Source organism: Podarcis erhardii, assembly GCF_964252035.2.
Source record: "Podarcis erhardii genome assembly, chromosome: 9".
In the NCBI taxonomy this organism is placed as follows: Eukaryota; Metazoa; Chordata; class Lepidosauria; order Squamata; family Lacertidae; genus Podarcis; species Podarcis erhardii.
This window is the reverse complement of record NC_138512.1, coordinates 78,337,087-78,353,568: the sequence shown is the minus strand read 5'-3', so window position 1 is coordinate 78,353,568 and position 16,482 is coordinate 78,337,087. Positions and strand designations below refer to the sequence as shown.

Here is a 16,482-nt window from a genome sequence, read left to right as displayed (position 1 = left end):
TAGGTCCAGTCGTGGCCGACTCTGGGGTTGCCGCGCTCATCTCTCTTTACTGGCCGAGGGAGCCGGCGTACAGCTTCCGGGTCATGTGGCCAGCATGACTAAGCCGCTTCTGGCCAACCAGAGTAGTGCACGGAAATGCTGTTTACCTTCCCGCCGGAGCGGTACCTATTTATTTACTTGCACTTTGACGTGTTTTCGAACTGCTAGGTTGGCAGGAGCAGGGACCGAGCAACAGGAGCTCACCCCGTCGTGGGGATTCGAACTGCCGACCTTCTGATCGGCCACACCTAGGCTCTGTGGTTCAACCCACAGCGCCACCCGCGTCCTGGTTTTTCGCCTACCTTGTAGCAAATTGTCACAACTTTTTGGGTATTGGCGGTTAGGCATTGGAATATGTTTGTGTATTGGAGGGCAGGATGTGGCCATCCCCTACCCCTCCACTTTTTGGGTATTCCGTTAAAGGGATCCGGTGGTTTTTGGATCCTGTCCAATGCCCTTGTTGTATTTGCATCAACAGGCTCCTTCTACTGGTGGTTAACCCTTGATAGACTTACCTTCCTGAGGGTATGGAGTCAAGCTCTGTTGTTTTATCCAATGCCTAAGCCAATATCACTCACATGCTGTAATCAATAAAGTTGTGGCCTTTTTTAAACCTATTAACCTAATATACTGCGTCCTTGTGTCTTTCTTATCCTCAAGTGGGTGGCAGGTCCTTGACTCACAACTGTCATACTGCCAGAGAGAGGCTTGTGGGCTTTGTGGTTAAAAACACAGTGACTTTGCAACTTTGCCGTATTGTTTTTAATATTCAGTTGGAAGCCGCCCAGAGTGGCTGTGGAAACCCAGCCAGATGGGCAGGGTATAAATCATCATCATCATCATCATCATCATCATCATCATTCTGGGATTTCCCTTGCCAGCTCTGCTCATTTGGCACAAGGCTGGAAGTAGCATTCAGGGACACCTGGCTTATTAGCAGTGTGTGTGAAAAGGATCTAGGGGTCTTGGTGGACCACAAGCTGAACACAAGTCGGAGGGTCACAGCTGGGGTCAGAAAGTTGATGAGGAGTTTCCTGGTACCTTCACCTACTTAGATGCCAAAGACTGCTGCCTCACAGGCCCAGCGCCATCACAATCTGCCTTACCTTTCAGCCACAGGTGTGCTTGTGATGGTGAATGGTGGCAGGCAGCCAATCAGCAAGGCAGGGCATGCAGCCAATCAGCAAGCGGCTTGTGTCACAGGGCTGCTGCTTGGACCATCCTGGGAGGACAAAGGAAGCGAGTATAAGGCCGTGGAGGGAGGCATAGGAATCCATGGGAAATATAGAGCAGAAATAGCGTAGGGTTCAAGAGAATCAGACTCGAAGAAGAACAAGGGAAATCCTTGACAGATACTCTGGAAGGGAATCCTAAGGTGAACCACAAGCAGAAGGTACAGTAGTTGCCTCGACACTACAGCAGATTATCCAATGTTGGGAAGATCTTCTTATGCCAGGGTTGCCATCCCTCCAGAATTTTCCGGACATAGCCGGAATACCGCAGTCGGAAGCAATGTCTGGGCAAAGAATCGCAAAAAAAATGTCCGGGAAAATTTGATCATATGGCAACCTATGTCACTAGTGTTGTTTTCGGCTATTTTCCTTTAAAAATAGCTCAGAAACCTCTCTCTTTTTTGGGGTGGGGGTGTCAATTTTGCCCAAAAAGCTCAACAACCTTTGTGTACAGATGTTCACTTTTTGAAATATGGCAACCCTAATTTAGGCAATCCCTGATTTTTTTTAACCTCAGCTCTCCATTACTGGAGGGACGTGGGTGGTGCTGTGGTGTAAACCACTGAGCCTAGGGCTTGCTGATTGGAAGGTTGGCAGTTCGAATCCCCTCGACGGGGTGAGCTCCCGTTGCTCGGTCCCTGCTCCTGCCAACCTAGCAGTTTGAAAGCACGTCAAAGTGCAAGTGGATAAATAGGTACCGCTCGCTCCAGCGGGAAGGGAAACGGCGTTTCCGTGCGCTGCTCTGGTTGGCCAGAAGCGGCTTAGTCATGCTGGCCACATGACCCGGAAGCTGTCTGCAGACAAACACCGGCTCCCTTGGCCTATAGAAAGAGATGAGCATGCAACCCCAGAGTCGTCCGCGACTGGACCTGACGGTCAGGGGCACCTTTACCTTTACCCCATTACTGGAGCTTAAACTGTTCCCTTTCCGCAGTGAATGTCATTATTTGAGAACTTAAAAGAACAGTTAAAATCTGTTAGGCAACTGCCCCTCCTTTCCCACCTTCTCCAGATGATTCTGAGCCCCCCGCCCTAAGAGACCCCCTGCTCCTTTGAGACCCCCGTGGTCTCCATTACACCACGACAGATTTGTCTGAATTTGAAATGCAGTATCATCCATGAATCGCAGGTGTGACTGCCTTTTGCTCAGTTACCACCAAATGTTAGGGGGTCCCTCTGCCTATTGGGTCCTGAGTGCAGCACCCAGATCCCTGAATAGGCAAAAGGCAGGGGGCCTGATGATGAACTTGCCCCTCAATTTGTTGTCTTCATGGGTCTTTCTTCCTTCTTGTCATTGCAGCCATGGCCCCCAAGAAACCACCAGCACCAGCACCAGCAAAGGCGGCGGCAGCGGCGGCACCACCAGCACCAGAACATCTTGGCATGACACCGCAACGTTTAAAGATGATATGGATGTGCATTGGTGGGACGGTATTGGTCTTCGGTACCATAGCTGCAGTGATGGGCTATCTCTGTAAGTTCAACTCTGTCTGCTGACACACACCTTCCCTAAGCTGCCCCTGAACAAACTGTGCCGCTTGGTTTCTCCTGCTGAAGGACAGAGGCTTGAACAAGGTGCCCTTGCGCAGTGAACAGGGGAGGAGGGCTGGGCACAGCTAAGATGCGTCTGTTGGCACTCCGCACCTGGCGGCAGGCTTGTTGAAGGGGCCCTTAGCATGTACAGACGCTCCAAGCACCCTTGTTTTCCAGGGCTGGATCTATGCTGAACTTTTTAACGTTATTAGAACGATATTAGATACTTTGTTCTAAAACGTCACAGGACATACTGGTACAGTCATACCTCGGGTGACCCGGAAGTGATGGAGCGCGTTACTTCCGGGTTTCGCCGCTCGCGCATGTGCAGACTCTCAATATGACATCACATGCATGCGTGAAAGTGGTGAAATGCGACCCGAGCACGTGCAGATGCGCAGTCGCGTCTTACATTTACTTCAGGATGCGAACAGGGCTCTGGAATGAATCCCGTTCTTATCCAGAGGCACCACTGTACATTAAATAACATCCCTTACCTGTTTTTTGTTGGTAACAATGCAGTTTGCCTATCGCCTGGTTCCTGGTTGCTCTGCAGAAACCTCTGGCATCAAATTTTAATAACACATTGTTAACATTACAAGCAACACCTAATGTGTCCATCTATGTTATGAAAAGCATTCCTTAATTCTTCCTATTTTTATAAACCATGAGTGTATATCAATCACGGGGACAATCACAGATTTACAGAAGCCGTCCCGATTTCTGATTTTATCCTGGAATGTCCCATTTCCCCTTAGGACGTCTTTATTTTCATTGGAGATATGTTGGAGGGTGTGCCGTTTTGTGACCCCCCCCCCAAGCCAAGCAGATAAGTAACTATACAGCCTTCCATCAGCTTTGTCTGGTGGCCCAGCTACGCCCCTGTCTGGACAGGGATAGCCTAACTACTGTTGTCTAAGCTCTGGTAACCTCAAGGTTAGATTACAGTGGTACCTCGGGTTAAGAACTTAATTTGTTCCGGAGGTCCGTTCTTAACCTGAACTGTTCTTAACCTGAGGTACCACTTTAGCTAATGGGGCCTCCCACTGCTGCCACGCCGCCACCACACAATTTCTGTTCTCATCCTGAAGCAAAGTTCTTAACTTGAGGTACTATTTCTGGGCTAGCGGAGTCTGTAACCTGAAGCGTCTGTAACCTGAGGTACCACTGTACTGCAATGCGTTATATGTCAGGCTGCCGCTGAAGATGGTTCAGAAATTTCAGCTAGTGCAGAATTCAGTGGCCAGGTTGCTCACCGGAGCAAGATGGTTTGAACATATTACACCGATCCTGGTCCGACTGCGCTGACTACCGATTAGTTTCTGGGCCCAATTCAAAGTGCTGGTTTTGACCTATAAAGCCTTAAACAGCTCAGGACCGCAATACCTCAAGGACCGCCTCTTTCCATATGAACCTACCTGGACCCTGAGATCATCTTCTGAGGCCCTCATTCGTGTGCCTCCTCCTCGAGAGATACAGAGGGTGGCAACATGAAAACAGGGCCTTCTCTGCAGTGGCTCCCCATCTATGGAATGCTCTCCCCAGGGAAGTTTGCCTGGACTCTCCTTCCTTGGAAGTTTTAAAGCAGAGGTTGGATAGCCATCTGTCATGGATGCTTTAGCTGAGATTCCTGCATTGCAGGGGGTTGGACTAGATGGCCATTGGGGGTCCCTTCCAACTCTATGATTCTGTGATCTCAGGCTGGGTAGCTGGTAGAGGGCTTTGCAGGAGTCTCTGAAGAGCTACTACCTGTTGAGAAGACAGTCCAAGGCTTGGTGGAAAACGGCTCAACCTCTGAATATGGCAGTTTCATGTGCTTATTATGGGGTTATTGAGGGGGCAGTTGTTTGGCAGCTGGAAATCTGAGTTCCCGTCCTTGTCTTAATACCTTTAGATAGCAATATGCTAGCGGAACCACCCCATCACCTCGAACCATCGTTGAACAGACTCAGAAGCTCAATGGCCGCTTCGTACAGACGCCCTAAGCTCAATTACGGAAATGGTAAGTGGGATAGGAATAACTGTTTATTTCCAATTCCGGTTTCGAAATGCGGGGTGCGGCACAGTTTCCATAGCTCTGAGGACTGAAATGAAAAGGCGGAAATCTCCTGAAGATTGTTGTTATTTAGTCGTTTAGTCGTGTCCGACTCTTTGTGACCCCCTGGACCAGAGCACGCCAGGCACTCCTGTCTTCCACTGCCTCCCGCAGCTTGGTCAAACTCATGTTTGTATCTTCGAGAACACTGTCCCACCATCTCGTCCTCTGTCGTCCTCTTCTCCTTGTGCCCTCCATCTTTCCCAGCATCAGGGTCTTTTCCAGGGAGTCTTCTCTTCTCATGAGGTGGCCAAAGTCTGGGAGCCTCAGCTGCAGGATCTGTCCTTCCAGTGAGCACTCAGGGCTGATTTCCTTCAGAATGGAGAGGTTTGATCTTCTTGCAGTCCATGGGACTCTCAAGAGTCTACTCCAGCACCAGAATTCAAAAGCATCCATTCTTCGGCAATCAGCCTTCTTTATGGTCCAGCTCTCACTTCCATACATCACTACTGGGAAAACCATAGCTTTAACTATACAGGCCTTTGTTGGCAACTCCTGAAGATACAGATGTGGAATTTTGGCTAGCCTTTATAGGAAGTTTGTGGGTTCTGTGTATATAGCAATACCCACCATAATATCAAATCATGATAGGATGTTCCCAGAGCTTCCCCCCCAGCTGAAACTCACTAGAACTGAGTTCCGGCACCTCTCAGGTGGGCACCATTGCCATTCTAAGAGAACGAGGGGAAAGCTGATGGTGAGTTCCGGTAACCCTTTTCCTAGAAAAATAGAACTTATTCTTATTATTTAGATATAGACCCCGCCCAAATTCCTCCAAAGGAGGTCAGAGCAGCGAACATGCCAGCACTAATATTTATTGACAATGCTAGCACAACTGAAACTTCTTAATAACAGTTTAAAACAACCTTCTAAGGAAGGAATGTTGCATTTGATTACATCCCACAGTTGTAACAGTTATCCTGGAAAAGGATATCCATTTGCTGATATCCATTTCCTCAAATATTTAACCCCCCTGTTTTAATTCTCGTAATATTCTCAAGTCTTTCTTTTGCCTGTGAGTCTAGATTTTTAACTATCGTTCCCCCCTTCCCCTTATTTATATAGAATCCTGCTAAGTTGCCAAATTTTGTTATTCTTTCTATTGTCCTTGGGACACTTTCTATCAGATTTTCCAACGTCAACACAACATTGTCCACAAGGCTTTGACTTCGGACTCTCTCAGCCCAACCTTAATTCCTGTTATTTCATTATTTCCCCATATTTCTCTACTTAACACTTCCAATGTTGGGATTAACAACAGTGGAGACAGGGGGCATCCCTGCCTTGTCCTCATTATTGGGATTTCAGTTGGGGGGGGGAGGGAATTTCCGAAAGGCAGCACTTTAGATCTTAGGCAAATCAATTAAAAAATTGTGGGTTTTTTTGACGTTTTAGAGTGTCCTCCTTTTTATAATGGGTGGCGCTGTGGGTTAAACCACAGAGCCTAGGCTTGCCGATCAGAAGGTTGGCGGTTCGAATCCCCGTGACGGGGTGAGCTCCCGTTGCTCGGTCCCTGCTCCTGCCAACCTAGCAGTTTGAAAGCATGTCAAAGTGCAAGTAGATAAATAGGTACCACTCCGGCGGGAAGGTAAACGGCATTTCTGTGCACTTCTCTGGTTCGCCAGAAGCGGCTTAGTCATGCTGGCCACATGACCCGGAAGCTGTACGCCGGCTCCCTTGGTCAGTAAAGCGAGATGAGCGTCGCAACCCAGAGTCGGTCACAATTGGACCTAATGGTCAGGGGTCCCCTTTACCCTTTACCTTTTTATAATATGGGAACCCTAAAACATGTTCAAATGAAGAAGCAAACGTGTCTGGGTCTGGGTTGGGCTGGTGCTGAAGAAACTCTCATTCTAATTTTGGGAATACTTTCAGCCATAAAGGTATCAGATTTTGCTTTGACGTTGATGGACACATTGAAAAGCAACCAGCATGAATATGCTGAGCAGAAGAAAAACTACCGTAAGTACCTGCATGTCAAAATACAGGGCACACTCTGAGAACGGAAGGGGGGCAAATAGATATGGCGGTGAGCCAGAAACTGAATGCTGGAATTGCAAAAGGGGGGGGCACACCCTTAGCTTCCACAAAAATTAAAGGCCACCCCGAATGAACATTAAATGCTGGCACAGAGCACCGGCTAAGGGAAGGAGCTGGGACATATCAGTGTTCAATCTCAGCCATTGGGCAGCTTTCTCTTGCGTTTACCCAGGCCCTGATCTGCCAGTTTTGGTTTCTTTATTCAGCTTCTCAGTTTCCCACATTTCCGCAGCAGTTTGCATTTATTTAAAACAGGTTGTTATGAAAATGCACGAGCATTTCAGCGCACGTTTCTCCTCAATATGCCCAGTTTTGCTTGCAGTTTTGCTTCAGATGCAATTTTTATTTTTATTTTTTGTAAAGTAATTTCCTCTTAAGAGGATGCGGTCCCTGCCCTCCCCCGTTATCATCACAAACATAGGCATTTCAACACTCCCTTCACCCTGGTCTATGCCTTTTTCCAAAGTTCCTTGCCTGGCGAACTCCATTTCAAAACCCACAGGAGTGTAACTTTTGAGGAGTGGTTGTGTTTCAGGTCATTTCGGAGAGTGCAAATCGGGCAGGTTTGCCTTTAAATCAAACCCCCTCTTCCACTGAAGCAACTGCTTATGGAGCCACAGGTCAGCAGAAAAGCCCAACCGTTGCAGGGAAATAATCTTTGAGCGACACAGGGAATCCAGGAATCCTTGTCTTGTCTGCCTGGGCCAGCATCCATCAGTGCCATTAATTTACCGTAATTTGATTTTGAATTGATTTTAAAATGAATTGATTTTAGAATGCTGTGTTACTTTTATTGTTGTTAGCCGCTCTGAGCCTGGCTTTGGCTGGGGAGGGCGGAATATAAATAATTTTTATTTATTATTATTATTATTATTATTATTATTATTATTATTATTATTTTGTCTGCCAACCCTATCATCTTCATTAGACACTTAGAATATTATTTCACACCACTCTTCTAAGGAATATGACAGAAAGAAAAATACAAGAGCAGATGAAGAAATTAGAAAAATCATGTAGCACGGCACTGACAATCTAGGACTTGTATTTTGTACATACTGAACTTGGTGGTCAACTGGAAAGCTACATTTTAATATATTATGTCGCGATGTTGATTTTGTGCACAACTGCATGCACTCCATGCACCATGCAATAGCAGCATTCCTCTCTCTCACTCATAGAAAGTCTCTACAAGAAAGATACTAAAGCCAGATCTGCTGGTACCTGGGATACCTTTGGGAGGAATCTCTACTATGTTTCAAAAGGAAGAAAGACCTGGTATGATGCAGAGAACTTCTGTGTGTCCAGAGATTCCCACCTGGCCTCCGTCTTAAGTGATGAAGAACAGGTTATATATATTTTTCCTTCTCTCTTCCACAAAGTGGTCATCCTCTCTAGTGCCCAATGCTCCTGTCAACCTTGTTCTTCTTGCCCTCGCCTGCAAATGTGTTATGATTTCTTGCAGTAATTGCCATGGCTGCTTCGTTTTTTGTTTTTGTTTTAAATAATTTCTATTCATTTTCAATTACAAAAATCCAATATGTGTCAAATTATATTAATACCCAATAGCAATACCAATTCAGATACAAATCAATTACATAGCCAATTATAAATTTTGTATGGCTTCCCATGTGCTGTACTTCAGGGTCTGGTTCTCTTTAGTTCTGACTCCAGATTATTGCTCAAACCAAATGCAATCCATTCTCCATAAAATCCCTTATACCACAGCTACAATGATTAACTTCAATTTGTATTAACACATATAAAGGTACCCCTGCCCGTTCGGGCCAGTCTTGCCAGACTCTAGGGTTGTGCGCTCATCTCACTCTAGAGGCGGGGGGCCAGCGCTGTCCGGAGACACTTCCGGGTCACGTGGCCAGCGTGACAAGCTGCATCTGGCGAGCCAGCGCAGCACACGGAAACACCGTTTACCTTCCCGCCAGTAAGCGGTCCCTATTTATCTACTTGCACCCAGGGGTGCTTTCGAACTGCTAGGTTGGCAGGCGCTGGGACCGAACGACGGGAGCGCACCCCGCCGCGGGGATTCGAACCGCTGACCATGTGATCGGCAAGCCCTAGGCGCTGAGGTTTTACCCACAGCGCCACCCGCGTCCCATTAACACATATAGTAGTTTGTAAATTTGCAAACGAAGTTCTCTTTTCTTCTTCCTGTGTGAGGTTTTAAGTTCCATCAATTGTTCTGTTATCAAATATTATGTCCATATTAATTAGTTCCTGATCTTCTTTGATGACTCGGAATTACTCTGGAGAGGTATCTCTCTTTGTTCTCATCTCTTCTGATGCGGCTGTAAAATTCCATTTTCAATTTCTAACAGGGAGTCACCCAATGTTTTGCCAAAGTCCTGCCTGGCTGGCCTCCAGGTTCTCCCCTACACGTCCAGTCAAAGCAATTAATTATAATTATAATTATGCCCCACCAGAGCCCCGGCAAGTCTTTGAAATCCAGTCCCTCCTCCCCTCAATGAGGGGGCAAGTGAAAAAATTAACTCCGCAGTTGTTCCAAGCCATTTTTATTATCTACCTCAAAGTACATGTTTCCGTTTGCCTCGCAACAAGTCACAGCATTCAGTGTGCAGTTCCTTTTTTTAATATATATAATATTTATTGGTGTTTCAAAAAGTTACAAGAAAAAAACAGAAAAAAAGCAGAAAATACAAAATACAGATTTTTTTAAAAAAACAATTAAAAACAAATCCATCTTTCCATATCTTATCTATCATTTGCTTGTTTCCTTGACCTCCGCGCACCTCCCTTTTTTGTATTCTAGTTCATTAGTTGTTTCAGCAAATCCTTTCCTTCTTTGTTTTTATCTTACTAATTTATCTTAATATATTGTAACTTTACATTCTGACCTCTTAACAATCCATTTTTACTTAGTCCTTTATAACATTACTGCTAAAACCACATAGCTTCATTCCAGCATCCATCTAACATTTCTTAATTTTACAATGTTTCTGTAGCAATGTGCAGTTCCTTACTGCCACATTGCTCAGGCTTAGGTAGTTGAATTGGGCCATTTTGTCAGCTGAGGTCGTTCCTTCTTTCCGCAGAATTACATCACTTCTCAGCTCAAAGATCCCGCCTGGATTGGTTTTACAGATGAAAAAGAGGAAGGCAAATGGGAATGGACAGATGGCTCCAGGGTAACAAAACAGTAAGTCTTTTTTAAGAAGGGGGGGCGTATTTCAAGAGGTGTTAGGGAACTGTTCTTGAGCATGTAAAGAAGTTAAGTAATCTTTACAACACGATCTGCTGCGGTGCCTTGAACATGCATACGTGATGCACCCCCAAACTAACCAGGCCAGCTGACCCCTGATTTACACAGTGGGTCCTGCGTGATTGGCTGATTCAACTCCCCTCCTGGAGCCTGATTGGACTGCTCCTGCAGGCCAATCCGGTTGCTGATTCACTTCCGCCTGGAGCTGGATTGGGCGGCTCCTGCAGACCAATCAGGTTGCTGCCTTCTAGGATCCTACCTGCCTATTGTTCTAGGATCCAAGCTCAGTACATAACAGTGTCACAGCCCATTTTGCCTCAACAGGTCTTGCCACCTCTCACATCCTCCTCATCCTGTTGCCTTGGTAGACCCAGCCTCTCTGTATGTCTTGGATTTAATGGAAGTCTTTCCTCTCTGGTCCCAGGTATTGGCACGAGGAAAACACTTACTTCACAGAAAGCAAGAGAAGACTGGAGAAGGACTGCACATCCATAGTGCCTTCGCTGGCTGGAAACAATTGGCACGATACCTATTGCCACGAACTACGGAACTGGGTTTGTAAGGAGAGCGTAGAAATTTAAGTTGGCAAAACCCGAGCCAACACGTGACTGAAGACAGAATGGGTTTCATCCCATGGTTCAACTTCAGGAGACGTCTGCTTAGAAAGAATGAACAGAAATATACTATTCCACGCAAGCCTTGTTCTTTGTGCTCCCTGAAACCAAGAGAGTTGAGAGATTGTTTCAGGGGCGTCTTACCCATAGACGTTAGTGGTGCGGGGCGCCAGGGCACCAGATTTTGGAGGGCGCCACAGGCTGAGTGTCTGGGAAGGAGAGTCAGGTTTCCCTCCCTTCCCTGCTCTGGGGCAGCCCACTCCTCTCCTCTCAGCCACCCATCAGAGCGCGCTTCGTCCGGCTCAGGGAAGCCCCTTCACGTCCCCTGTCACCACGGCTGCCTGGGTGTCTGATGGGTGCGATCGGGAGCGGTCGTGGGGCACCCCTTTCTGGCCACGGCACTGCCTGCGTGCCTCCCTGCAGAGTCTGTGAGCAGAGCAGGGAAGCACCCTGTGCGATCCTGGCGCCAAGCGAGGATGGCACAGCCCGCAAGCCACCTGATCTGCTTGCTGGCACTCCTGTGGAGCAGACTTCCCCAGATGGGGGCAGGTAAAGGGCACCGGGCGCTTAGAGGGAGGCTTCACAGGAGGCCATCTGAGTTGTGATCTGTGCGCCTCTTACTTATGTGCAGTGCCGAGCACACGCCGGACCACGCGATGTAAACGAGCCTGGCCAAAGCCCGTCCCCCCACTTAAAAATTACGGTTATTATTTGTTGTTCCCTAATATAATTTTTTCCCAAATTCTTAGCCTCCTCTTTCTTTATCCTTTTTAAAGACCTCACTTAGTTGAAAATATTGAAACCAATCTATAATCCAATTTGGAATCCCTTCCTTATTTTATTTTTTAAAATCTCTTAAAATTAAGGAGATCTTTATAAGTACCCCAATTCTTATCCAAATTTACTTTTTTCACTGCCGCAGCCCCAGTAGGGGATATCCAATCAAGGGTCTTCCTTTCTAGAAGGTCTTTGTGTCTTGCCAAAACACTACGTAAGTTCTTCCTTATTATGTGGTTTAGGAATCCCTTATGTGGCTTGGTTTTTCCATAGTAAAGGTAAGCATGCCATCCAAAAGATAGGTTGAACTCCTTTAGGTCTGGGATGTTGGCATTTTTTAGTTCCACCCATTCATTCACCCAACACAAACATGCCGCCTCGTAATACAATTTCAGGTCTGGGAGAGCAAACCCCTCTCTTTGGAGAGGAGAAAGCAATAGAAAAAGAAATAAATAAACAAAGAGTAGAAAAGAGGTTACAAGATAAAGATAAGACAAATAAGATGCCAGAGTAAAGGGTTTTCGATTCTTCATATGTCTACTATATAAAACCAATATTTGCTTCATCCAATCAAATATAACACCCAACAAAGCCACTTTTTATAAACAAACATGTTCAATCCTCAAATGGCGCTGGACACTTTCTGCAGTTTTAAAAGTTGTTCCTGGCTTTGTTGAGGGCTCTTTCTCTTCCTTTTGTTGGGGGCGGGGAGTGACTTTCTTGCAGCAGATCAATAAAGATGAGTCTTAAAGAGCCTGTCTTGCTGAGAGCAGACCTGTAATTCCTCCTCAATGATTCCTTATCATTTACAGTAGTAACTTTTTGTTGGTAAGCTGGATCAATTCATTTCAGACTTTGCTTCCCTGTTTCTTCTTCTCCTGCGCAGCTAGTTCAAGGGTGTCTGAGCATGTGTGTTAACCTCTTCACTCCATATTGGCCATTAGGGCTGGGCGATATTGTTGGGAAACAAGCCTCCTCGGGATAAGCTGGCAACTCTCCCGGGCTCCCGGCTTGGTCTCCGGTGACCTCCCTGGCTGCAATCCCTGCAGGATCCAGGCTAGGTCTCAATAGGCGACACCTCCCAGCGTGGGAGATGCACACCCCCTCCCTCCTGCTTCCCTGGCAGGGAAAGGAGAAAGTCAGAAACGTCTGTTTACATGCTTTTATTTCTGACTTTGCAGCACTACAGAAAACATGTCCGTTCACTTCAAAATCCAGCAAACAAGAGAGAGAGAGACTTCCTGTACGTACACAACAGGAAGGTCTCATACTACACACTGAGCAAATTCCTGTGAACTGCCCTGTGAACTGACTGTAACCTTGTTTCCCACAGTCAGCCCCATCATGTGATGTAAACAAGCTGGCTGTCTGCAGCTGCGATGATCTCATATTCTGACAGCAGACATCATCCAAAACTGGTTTGAAATCCATATTGTGGCATTGGTTTTTGGCCTGGCATTATATCGCGAATCATGACGTGTGTGCCATGCGAAAATCACAACGTGGGAAAAACTGTGAAGCCAGCCAATGTTTCTCTCAGTTCCTGCAGCCCCTGTGAACTCTGCTGGCTCAGCTCTCCCTGGCTTCTGCAGCGGGGCAGCAAATCCCTAGAACTGACACCGGCAAAAATCACAATGCAGGAAAAACTGTGAAGCCAGGCAATGCCTCTACATTGCTCTATCCTTACTCCAGAAGCTGTGATATATCGGTATACTGCAATGCTTAGCTGGTGATATACCACGATGATGAAAACCAGATATTGCCCAGTCCTACAGGCCATATGCCAAGCCTGTTCTCAGAATGGCTTTGTCTGCCAGGAATAATAAAACGTAAGTTTCTTCATTCTTTCATCCAGCACTCGTACCAGAACCCTTATGTCTGCACAGTATATAAATACCAAACTTCAGCAGAACGCACAATAAAAATAAATTCTGGGGCCCACCCCAAGACAATGTGCTGGCAGCGTCCATTGCGAAGTGACCATTTTAAACCTTTACAAAGTCACCTCCTAGGAAGTGACCCCGAGATTCCTAATAATTTGTCCCCAGAGAGGAGCACTTTGGAACGGCAGAGGGTTCTATTTCATTCTATTTCTGCAGCTAGTTCCACAGGATTGCTTCCCTTTCCAATGCTTTGCTGAGCTAATCAGTGTACAGGATCCAGCATGAAATTCAATTGCCTACCAGGAAATGGCACAAATAGATGTGCTCAAAGCATTGATCTGAGGGACACCTGGTCAAGTAGACTTCTGGCTCCCCAAGAATACTTATCCCTTCTGTATCTATCATGGATGCTTTAGCAGAGATTCCCACATTGTACAGGATTGGACCAGAGGACCCTTGGGGTTCCAACTCTACAATTCTATGATTCTATATGGCTTATAGCAAAAGTACATTCTCAACTCCCTTTTATTTCACCAGCTTAATTGCTTTTGCTGCTCACATTACAGCTCTAACATTTTCCGCATGCCACTCTAATCTCAGAGCGGTGGAAGATCCCAGGGGTTCTAGGCTCTCATCCAGGGTCCAGATTCCTTAGAATGAGCAACAGCTGAGACTTCAGTGTCTTTATGTTATGTGGTTTATTTAAACATATGCACAGTCTGAGCCTAGGATGGAGGGGTTCACAGCATCAACACCCCAAAAGATCTTGCTGTTGGGATATTCCATTCCACCTTAAGGATGTATGGAATTGTTGTGTGTCACATGTCTGTTTACACTCCAGCACAGTTTGCTGGGAACTTCCGTTTGTGTATAGCTTTTGCTTTTAGCTGCTTGGTTTGGACACGAAGGAGATCGGACATGTTTCCTTTTCTCCTGATGTATGCTGAATCAAAGGGACGTGGGTGGCGCTGTGCGTTAAACCACAGAGCCTAGGACTTGCCGATCAGAAGGTCGGCGGTTCGAATCCCCGTGACGGGGTGAGCTCCCGTTGCTTGGTCCCTGCTCCTGCCCACCTAGCAGTTCAAAAGCCCGTTCGAAAGCACACCAGTGCAAGTAGATAAATAGGTACCGCTCTGGCGGGAAGGTAAACGGCGTTTCCGTGCGCTGCTCTGGTTCACCAGAACTGGCTTAGTCCTGCTGGCCACATGATCCGGAAGCTGTACGCCAGATCCCTTGGCAATGAAGCGAGATGAGTGCCGCAACCCCAGAGTCGGCCACGACTGGACCTAATGGTCAGGGGTCCCTTTACCTTACCTATGCTGAATAAACTGCTTGTAAATATGCTCACACAGCCTCTCCGGCCACTTCTGTTGTGTAGCATTTACTCTGCTGAGTGGCGTGCCCTTGCTTCTGAAGTTCAGGTCGCTGATGCTGCACCAAGGACTGGAGATTGCCCGGCACACCGGCCGACGGGCTGGAGCCAGCTGGGGGCTTGCCAATTGCCCCCGTTTCCTTGGATGCAGGCCAACTTGCTTTCCCCCTAGTCACAGCCTTGGAATCCCACAGAAAGCAAGCATGGCTCTCACACCCTGGCTTCTGCCTGCAGCCTTCTTCCAGCTCTCTCACAACCCCTGCACTCACTGTTGCCCTTCTCACTACTTGCCAGGGGAGGGAGGGGGCTCACCCATTTGTCCTCTGGCACAGAGCAACTTCCTTTGTTATACTAATGATGGCACTTAGGGCCATAATCTCAACGAGAAACCTGCCCGGCTCGTTCAACAGTGGGATCCTCTATTAGGTTTTAACCCTTGCTGGATCCAGGACTCCGGGGACTGGGAGGAACTCAGGCACCATACAGGACACCCCTCCCCAACTCACAACAATATTAATATGCTGTTGTCATTATGGTAGCAATTTTAGGCAAAATTCCATGATTCCTATTGGGGCAGAACTGTAGCTGACCACTTGCAACTTCTGGATTTAGACCAAGGGAAGTTCCACAAAGACTGCAAGGTAGTAATCCACTCTGGAAGCTACCAGTGCCAGGTTCATTGTATTTATTTATTTATTGTTTGTTTGTTTGTTTTTATAAATATACCACAAAGTTTTACAGTGAAGCAAAATATACCAGAAATCAGCCACAACAGGCGCTATAACTCTCCTGTGGTTTGACTTCACACTTGAAGGCATGCTCTTCTGTTGTCCCCCAAGACAGATGGGACGCCAGCAGTAAAATACTTAAAAAGTTCAAGCTACCAAGGCCAAGCTATCTTAGTCCATAAGTGCCCTAGGAACTGAAGCTAGAAGAAGGCACTCCCAGCTACTGATAGTTGGTTAGAATATGGTGTTGACAAAGCCAAGGTTGCAGGTTCGATTCTCATAAGGGGCAGCTGCATATTCCTGTTAGATTTCTGTTATGCCACTGTGCAGTTTTTGGAGTCACAAGACTCTATTGACATTCCAGACATTCCAGACTGCTGGAGGTCGATGGGAGACGGATGTTGATGTTACTGGTTTCCTGTTCATTTCTTCCAGTTGTTTCTTACAGCTCACAGAGAGCGGATGTATATTCTTTTCTATCCTGCGTAGTTAGGAATAAAAGTAGCAATGGAGCACATTTCTCGGCTCCTTCTGCTGTTTGGATACTCTGTGTAATGGGGGAGCGTGCCTGAGCCTCATCAAAGGCTTAGGTCCTTAATCATCGTTGGAGGAGAGCCTGGATGGATTCCGAAGATACGACGAGGAGGAGAGCCATTACAGCTCGGTCGTATGGAACCTCTGACAATTCCTGCATTGGACCAGATGATTCTCAGGGCCCCATCCTACTCTATAATTCTATGGTTCTATGTCCCTCAAGTGACAGAGATGGATCTAGAAGTACTTGCAGACTACATGTTTCTTCCTTCTGAAGCAATTCAACCCTGTCCAAAAAAGGTAACTAACCTATCTTTGTTGTGATGCAGCCAAGGAATCAGGGACAATTGGCAGGCCCCCAGCAGGTCCCAGCCCACCGGCCAGTGTGCCAGGCGAT

The 16,482-nt window shown here is 46.8% G+C and overlaps 1 protein-coding gene across 3 annotated transcripts in view; it reads left to right on the top strand.

Moving 5' to 3' along the window:
* LOC309350314 (uncharacterized protein) overlaps nucleotides 1-16,482 on the top strand; it is an 80,500-nt gene that overhangs the window by 1,998 nt on the left and 62,020 nt on the right. The window contains exons 1-7 of one of the 3 annotated variants that reach the window (XM_081877236.1): nucleotides 1,243-1,432; nucleotides 2,572-2,745; nucleotides 4,699-4,806; nucleotides 6,775-6,861; nucleotides 8,121-8,287; nucleotides 10,011-10,114; nucleotides 10,602-10,873. In XM_081877236.1, the coding sequence (XP_081733362.1) occupies nucleotides 2,574-2,745; nucleotides 4,699-4,806; nucleotides 6,775-6,861; nucleotides 8,121-8,287; nucleotides 10,011-10,114; nucleotides 10,602-10,758 (795 nt within the window). In that variant the 5' untranslated portion in view covers nucleotides 1,243-1,432; nucleotides 2,572-2,573 and the 3' untranslated portion in view covers nucleotides 10,759-10,873. Of the gene's footprint in view, nucleotides 1-1,242; nucleotides 1,433-2,571; nucleotides 2,746-4,698; nucleotides 4,807-6,774; nucleotides 6,862-8,120; nucleotides 8,288-10,010; nucleotides 10,115-10,601; nucleotides 10,874-16,482 lie in introns of those variants that run through there. The other 2 variants (XM_081877237.1, XM_081877235.1) reach the window with 2 other exon arrangements.